The sequence below is a fragment of the Limulus polyphemus genome, unplaced genomic scaffold, assembly GCF_000517525.1.
Source record: "Limulus polyphemus unplaced genomic scaffold, Limulus_polyphemus-2.1.2 Scaffold374, whole genome shotgun sequence".
In the NCBI taxonomy this organism is placed as follows: domain Eukaryota; kingdom Metazoa; phylum Arthropoda; class Merostomata; order Xiphosura; family Limulidae; genus Limulus; species Limulus polyphemus.
Genome location: NW_013665984.1, coordinates 445,336 through 454,280, shown reverse-complemented (window position 1 = coordinate 454,280; position 8,945 = coordinate 445,336). Strand labels below are relative to the sequence as shown.

At 31.3% G+C, this 8,945-nt stretch overlaps 1 protein-coding gene across 1 annotated transcript in view; it reads left to right on the top strand.

Annotated features, from left to right (window-relative positions):
* LOC106457796 (putative phosphoenolpyruvate synthase) overlaps positions 1 to 6,704 on the top strand; it is a 65,763-nt gene extending 59,059 nt beyond the window's left edge. Inside the window, exons 7-12 of the mRNA XM_022383836.1 lie at positions 545 to 623; positions 1,243 to 1,294; positions 1,755 to 1,831; positions 2,775 to 2,877; positions 3,555 to 3,629; positions 6,363 to 6,704. Of these exons, the coding sequence (XP_022239544.1) occupies positions 545 to 623; positions 1,243 to 1,294; positions 1,755 to 1,831; positions 2,775 to 2,877; positions 3,555 to 3,629; positions 6,363 to 6,436 (460 nt within the window). The 3' untranslated portion in view covers positions 6,437 to 6,704. The remainder of the gene's footprint in view (positions 1 to 544; positions 624 to 1,242; positions 1,295 to 1,754; positions 1,832 to 2,774; positions 2,878 to 3,554; positions 3,630 to 6,362) is intronic.
* The last annotated feature ends 2,241 nt before the right edge of the window (positions 6,705 to 8,945 follow it).

The following is an 8,945-nucleotide window of genomic DNA, read 5'->3' as shown; positions in this document are numbered from 1 at the left end:
AATCTCAACGTAAGTGTTTTCAAGGAAGTTGATTTTACGTTAGACGTAAACTCATGAACTATCAGTATTTGAGAATTAATTCATTGTGCAATCAAACGCATATGAATAATAATTTGGTTTGTTTTAACACATTTATTGATATATTACAATGTAGACTAGTGGTAGCCAAAATTAAATATATTTCTGACTGGCCGAAATGAATTGACTATTTTTGCACCTCAACCAGAATTTAAAATTCAATATAATTTGAAAACTTTGATATAGATATTTATATTTTGTTAGAATAAGCTGTTATTCAATAATAATAGACCGTGTCTTCGAACAATAATTAAGCTTTTGTAAACTGTCGTGTTGTTACGGAAAACATCAATGCTAGAAAGAGACTTGTATAATAATTGTCACTATTGTAAAATGGAATGGCACAATGCACATATTTATAACTTATTGTCGAAATGGAGTGAGGTCAAAGTTCTTTTTCCCACATGGTTACGAAGCATTATTTAAATATTGCAATTAATAAATTTAATTTTTTGCTCTTTATTAGAGCCGTTCGCAGACGCAGAATACACAAGAAGTTGAATGATATGATGTTTCCGGAAATTATGATTGGTGAACCGAAACCAGTAAGCATTTGAAACGTTATGAATGTATGAGCTTATGTATAAATATATTGAATAACTTATAAAATCGATATCATAATTCTTTCTTATTAATGAAATACTCCAATGTAATATAAAAACGATATATAAGAACAAGTTATCTTGATAAAGATGTTAAGTTTGAATATTAAATCGATATTCAACACAAGTTATATTGAAATTCGCTTTGAGTAAATTTTCATTTCTACTGAAGGTTTTAAACCATTCTTATAATTGTCTATGATATTTCACATATCTTCATACATTAGCCATTAACATTAAACATTGTAAAAAAATATCTGATTAGTAGGTTTTGTTTTAATTTGTTTCCGTTGTTATCTTCTACTTCAGAAGTCAAGTATAACACTCGGTTTAAGAGCCTTATGGAAAATAAACAAAATATATATCTGAAATGAAGAACTACGTGATTTATTTTTAAAAAGAGCATAATATTATGACTAACATATTAATATACGCATAAGAAATGTACTTTTTAAAGAACGTAACGGGGCGATAAAATGTAAGAAACAGCAAAATTTAAAAACATTTATTTTTTACAAATATATTTAATTAGAACGCACTTAACAAATCTTCATTTTCACAGATCTCAACTGAAGAAGTTGAGGACACTTACTCCTCTCTTCAAGAATTACGAGGTTTGGTTTATTATTTTATCTACTTACAGAGAAAAATTATATTGAAGTTCACAGTAACTGCTAATTTATTTATAGTAATGTTGAATATGTGTATTGATTTAAACCGCTTATTATATACATCTCAAAATTTTAGCTAGTAATATAAGGTTCGCGTGCTAGTATTAAACACCTTTATGAAATGAAATATATGTATGAAACACATGTCGCATTAAACGAATTTTTTAGACGCTATTTAAGTCTTTTCTATCATGAATGTCTTCGTAATACTATCTGTTTAGAAATTATTCACATATGAAATCATTTAAACTATAGAATCAATTTCTTAAAAATAAAACTCATGACAAGTTCATGTATTGTTTACTTTTTTTAGAATTTGATTAATCGTTAAGTTTTATCTGCATATTTCTTAGGTAGAGAAGAATAAGAATAAAGCTTATGCTTACTTTTATGTTGTCTATAGGTGTCACAGTATGTCAGGGTGTTGTGAAGGGAGTGGCTCACGTCGCTAAAAACCTTAATGAAGCATCAAGTTTACAGGTGAGTTTGCTATTTATTAGGCATGTTTAACCCAAACGAAACCGTATATTAACATAAAAATTAAATGTTAGGTTTTCAACATGTTTGTTTGTATGCATCTATTTGCATACACGAGAAGATTAGGATTGCGAATAAAAGAAATGTTTACTAATAGTAAATGAGTGTTATCTTAGAACCTGCAGAAATTATATAATAGAATTAGGCGTACAATATTTGTAATAATTCATGAATATTGGTTGTGAATCAAAGATGCTAAATTGCATAATTCTGCGGTGAGACAGCGGTAAGGCTACGGATTTACAACCCTAAAATCAGGGGTTCGATTTCCCTCGGTATACACAGCAGATAGTTCGATGTGGCTTTGCTATAAAACACACACACGCTAACTTTATATTTCACGTGTAACTACAATCATTCTTCACTGATATCAAAGCTCATCACTGAACACAAACATTAGAAATAATATAGTACATAAATAGGATATCAATAACTTTAATTTTAAATGTGTTCCGCACCATAACATTTCATTTTCATTTGCCAAACTAAAACTTTACTGGACATTTTTATTTGATGACTAAATGTACCAATAATAATTGCGACGAAAGTTTCGGAATACGTTCTCTCACAATTCGCAAATACAAAACCTAAACGGCAAACTTTCATGTGAAATGGATTAGAATAAAAAAAAATGTATTTCCCCTAATAACCAGTTTCACAATAACAAGGTTTAGTAACGTTATATCGTTTCATATCAGTGTGCATTACCAGTTGTCACATGAAACTGCGTGAAGTGTGCTTCATTTTTTTCCAATAATTTCGAACAATACAAACAAAACGTAAGTTACTTTAATCTAACTAGCACATTTTACCATGTTAGCCAATTGTACAATATCTTGTACCTTCTTGGTTCAGACATGTTTTATAACAAATATTTCATTTACAGCAAGGAGATATTCTCATTGCCCACTCTACAGACATAGGATGGTCTCCATACTTTCCACTTCTGAGTGGTATTGTCACAGAACTAGGGGGTCTAATTTCTCACGGTGAGTCGCATTTAGAAACTATTAAAATACTTATTTCTGTACTTGCAAGAATCTCCACAAAAACATTCCAGTTGAAGAATAGAAATAATTTTAATGGAAAAAAGTATTTCCTTAAAAATTAATAAAGTTTGATATTTAGTTACTGTTATTTCTTCATTATGCAAAATAATCCTGTTAGAAGATTCAAAATTTATTTGGAAGTGTTAATACCGAACTAAATAAACAAGCATAAAAATAACAGAAATGTATTTAACTTAAATAATGAGATTCTAAATTGATGTAGGAAATAACTACAAACAAGATTTCAGTGTTGCATAATATTTATTACATTTCAATATTTCGAAAAGTTATGATTTCGAAACCCCTGATGTACTGTGCTTTTGAAAGAGGCTACATCAGTTCCTAATTAGTTACTTGCATTACAAAGATCCAAACGTGAAGGGAAAATTTCTGAGTTGTAATTATCAATTCTGTATATTTAAGCTATGTTTAGTCGCTCTCAGAACCTTTAGGAGATTACACAGGGTTGTGAATCAATTTCATCGTATTAATTTCAACAGTATGAAATATTGAAATACTAAATAATATAACTAAATTAAACAATAATTTCAGAACTTAAAGGAAACTTATATTTTTACGATTGAAAAAGATATATATGTACGAATTTAATTCTTCAGGTGCTGTGGTCGCAAGAGAGTATGGTCTGCCTTCTCTAGTAGCAGTTCAAGGCGCAACGACTACGTTCAAGACGGGTAAGGAAAACGCAAAATAGTTAATGCTTAAACTAACTTAAAATGAAACAAACAATCTGATACGTTTGTGATGTGAAAATATGTTGTGTACAAATAACTATAAGAAATGAGCTGTTCTCACTCAGACACTGAATGACTCCTGAGTGTTTCAGCATAACCTCTATCTACTGCTACACTAATTTCCGTCGCCACTCATAGGAATCGATGATAAAAATAAAACTTTCAATTGCTCAAGAAACAATAGCACTAAAAATATGCTTCTTAAAAATAGCAAACAGATTTTTTTTGTATGTTATGATATTATTTCCACCAAGCAAACTTTATTACATAAATCATACATACGTTATATCACACATTATATACATAATCTTCATCAAAGTCAGGATTTTGAAACTCATTTGTTGATGATTATTATCAGTTTCGGATTGTTTAAGGAAGAAGTAGAGTAAAATGATTTATTTTTTTACAATACTTCAACCCCAAATTCATCTAGCGCATACATAATTAATCGCATACAGCTAGTTTTGAAACCTAAGGTATCGGTGTGTTGACACAGAAACGAATCGTGGAGTCTCATTACGTCGTTACAGTCCATGTCGCCACGTTCGGTCATGCTCTAACTGACTACAATGAATCTATAAAATAACCCTGTAGTATATTTTCCATTGTAAAAGTATGCGTCGTAAGTTTGGCATGACCAAAGAACACCAAACCTCCCTGCTAGCTTTCCATAATCCATCTAGCATTTGAGAACGATGGTTTTGCAGTGCCCATATCAACAGTCCAATAAGACCGATATCAATGAGATGACTTAACCGGTATGTCTTTGTATGGAACATAATGAATATTCGTTTCTTTCTCCAGCTGCTTAAGTATATGACAGTTGAACAAAAGGTTCAAAGGAAGCATTACCTTAGTAAACATATATCTTGTTCTCTATATTTCCAGAGGAAAACCTTCTTGATTATATTTCATACTTTTGTCACGTAGATATATTTTGCCTCCAACTTTTGTGTTAGTGGATTCTTGCCTGTCAAAGACGTCACAATATGCATGCCATTGCTGGAGCACGATTTTTTGTACACTTCTTTTTTGGATGGTCCTTGTGCCCCATATGATCCATATTCCTTTGTTTTCTAATGTCATTAAGTACAAGGGATATGCCTGTTTTGGCAATTGAGAATTCTCAAATTGATCACATCTTTTTGATATGAGTGTATGAATATCTTACGTGTCAACTGGTTGCTACATATTCTTCCCAAAGAGGGACGAATAACGTCAAAATGACGTTCCAATTCATTCTGTTCCACTGCGACTTTATATCGACTGTGGTTGTCACGTGACATGTTGACATATCGCTTTAAAACTCTTTTAATATAATGAACTTAATCTCTGTATAATTTTACATACAAATATACAATCATTAGTTTTGTTACTATGGTCACCAGAATAATATAATAAAAGCAACCCTAACTTATGTCTCATTCAAACAAGGAAGTCTAAGACAAAATAAATATAAATTGTTTTCAATATACAGAAAATGTATCATACACAAGTGATAACTTGCAGCACTGAGAGTGTAAATTTAATAACGAAGTAATGTGTATACAAAATCTACAAATACATCTGAATAAATTAATGAAAACTAAAAAAAAAAAATACAATAATTGAAAAAATGGATTTTTACCGATAGGGTTTCGAATATTACAGTTTGAAATAGCATGCGAATAATAATGTTTTTAACGTTTCTACACGAAAACAGCTGCTTGTATTTTTACATTTAAGATAAACAAGTTTTACAAAGAATATGAAAGAGAATATAAAGTTTCAACAGCATGGAAGTATTTTCCCTAACTAACGGGAGGTGTTACAAAAATTTAATAGGTATTTGTATGTAGTTCTAATAATACTTGTTTCAGAAATGGTTGCACCCGATGGTTCAGCGGTAATTTTGAGAATTAATAACGCTAAAATTTGGATTCTGATACTGGCAGTTGGCAGGGCATAGAGCGTTGTATAGCGTTGTGCTTAACAAGAAGAAACAAGCAAACAGAAATGATGAATATTTATTAAATTAATTTATTCCGTTTTAAGGTTAATATTTTTATAGCATTTCACAAACCTTTCTTGTGTTTTAGCTCGAAGTTTATAAACTTTTAAATATATTTATTTTAATTTGAAATATGAAAGAGTAACCATCTTCCCACAATTAAGTGCAAACAGTGAAAAGTGGGATGACTGTATCACGTAGGTGCTTTAGAAGCTGCCCCAGTGGCACAACGGTATGTCTGCGGACTTAGAACGCTAGAATCCGGGTTTCGATACCCGTGGTGCGCAGAGCACAGATAGCCCATTGTGTAGCTTTGTGCTCAATTACAAACAACAACAACAACTTTAGAAGCAATAATGACGACTGTACTACGTATAATACTGTAAGAACACAAACGGTGAGTGTGCCATGTGAAATGGTATATAAACAAAAAAGGACTGTACCATATGAGATCGTGTAAAGAGAAAATTAGACACTGTGCCACAGTAATAATGGTAACTGCTATTTCATACCACCAGAAGCTATCGTTGCTCAATAAAAACATTTGTATTAAGATTTTAAAACCTGATGAATAACATCAAGATGTACCCGACTGAACATTTCATATTAGTGTCTCTATAAATGTGTTTATAAAACAATTGTGGACTTCCTTAATGCCAGTTTATGTTTTCTGTTTAATACAGGTGACATGGTAATTCTGGATGCCACACGGGGTGTACTGAAAAAGATCCAAGATAACAAAGATGTTGAAAATTAGTGTCAACTAGTTACGTCCCACATAACGGATGTGCAATGACGCTTTTGTAACGTTGTTAGATCATGAAAATTCTTTGGGGCATTTAACTTAGTACAGATTTTCTTTGAAAGACTAGGTAGATTTTAAAAAAGGAAAAAAAGTTTAGAACAAAAAGTGTTATTAACTTATTAAAATACCTCAATTTGTTCATATTTTTATTCAAAATAATGCCATGCAACTATGACTTTAGAAATTACTACATTAAAAAGTTTCTTGTCCTTGTTAATCTTTGCTAATAAAGTATTTTTTCCTGGGAAGTTTTGTATATGTTAACTCTCGCATACGGTCCTCAAACCAAGACGAATGTGTACAAAATTGCTACAGAAATTGATTAAACACTTCAATATTTTATATAGCTCTGGATATCAGAGGTGGCAAACCAGGTGCGAATTCTTGGAATAACACAAAGTATTCTCCACACTTTAAGCTGTGAGTGAGTTATAAGAGTGACATTCAACCCCTTAGAGTGAATGATGGATGGTAAAGTAAAGTTGACGGATTGTATTATCTCTGGTCAATAGTTCAAAATTAGGGAGGGCAACAGATACCCTTATTATCTTTACCATAGATACAAAATATAACACAAATACATTTACACACACATCTATAGGTCCTTCAACTTCAAATGAGGTAATAAAACAAATAAATGTGGTAAAATTATGTAATCAAGGCATATTTCAATTAACGTTTGGGAAGGGTATGACTTGCACAGCCTATTGTTTGGGAAGGGTATGAATGTTGCACAGCCTATTGTTTGGGAAGGGTATGCATGTTGCACAGCCTATTGTTTGGGAAGGGTATGAATGTTACACAGCCTACTGTTTGGGAAGAGTATAAATGTAATACAGCCTACTGTTTGGAAAAGGTATAAATGTATCACAGCCTACTTGTATTTTTTGCGTGCTGCCTTGGCTGGTTGTGTGATTCCCTTCCCAAGGAATGACAACCTTTCCAACGTATAATGTGTATCACAACCGCATCTCATTCAATCTTACATTCAGCCCGGCATTATTTGCTAAGAACATTCACATCTTTATTTCAGATAATCATGCATTGTTAAAAACAATCGCAAATGTGTACCAGATTAATATGCATTGTTAAAAATATTCACATTGTGAATCAGATAAAACTGTATTGTTAGAAAACATTCACAGATAATGATCCATGATTGCGCCTTCTACGTGGGTATGCATGCATAGATACAAACGTAAATAGCAGAGATCACGTTAGTTATTTCGGTCTGTAGTTACCCGTTTCATCACAGTGTTCATATCACATATCATTTTATGTGATGAAAAGAATAATTTTTCTTCAGCATATACTTAGTGCTTTACCCTGAGATTTTTTGAAGCACACCGGATTTAATATTATAAAGTTTATAAACCGTTTTAGTTGCATAATTTATCACAACTAAAATTGAATAAAAGCCGGTTATAGTTATGTATTGATAGTTTACAATAGGAATTGGCTTTTATCCAACGACCAGAAAGCGCCATATCAGTATAAAGCGCAGGAAAGTACATGATTAATATAATACTCATTAATAGTAATATGAATCAAGTATGGCTCCCAGGACTGCATGGCAAGCGTGTTGAAATAAAAAAAAATTAACTGATCAAGGGTACTTGATGCAAAACATTGCAACAAGACTCCATATTTCAGTAGCTGTTGAATGGCAGACTCTAAAGCGAGTACGTGAAACTGAGATAGCTAATAATAGAAGTGGTCCAGGTAGATAGACGACGATAGAATGCAGATCTTGCTGCAATTATAGGTGTTAATGTTACCTCCAGAACAGTAAACACATTAGTACGAGGTGGCCCCTTAGGAACGCATCCTATCGGGATGAGATTCGTAATCATATAGTAAATGTTGTTATAATGATATCTTGACAGTAAAGAGGCAGGTGGAACACTTAGAATAGAGGGCGCGACTGAAGAGAAGAAGATGTTGAAAAGTTAAGCTTTTATAGATTTCTGAAAGTTATTTAATATTATTATTATAGTTTGTAGTAATTTAGGTTAAATAACACAATAATAAGTAGATATAATAAAACTGGTAAATAAAAGTAAGACGGTCAAAGTTTTAATTTAGAGTTTAGTGTTGTAAATTATTACTACAACGTTAAAATAGGCTTAGTACGTGTAATGGTACTTTAGGTTTAGTTATATTTTAAATTAATGGTAAATCGTAAAACAGGATAAATACACTGTTTTATTAAATAAATACCATCTGAAAACTAGTTTATTGTCGCTTAGTGTTTTAAAAATTAATTTGTTTACTTGAACTTAGATCCATTAATTTAAATTCAGCTTATAGCTGTAGGTACTATAATATAAATCGGGCTAAATACATTGTGTTATTAACGTTATGTATATTGTTCTAATAAATTATTATGTTCTGTATAATTAAAGATAAACTTTATTACTTTAATGTGAAGACAAAGTAGTGATAAAAATAATATAATTGG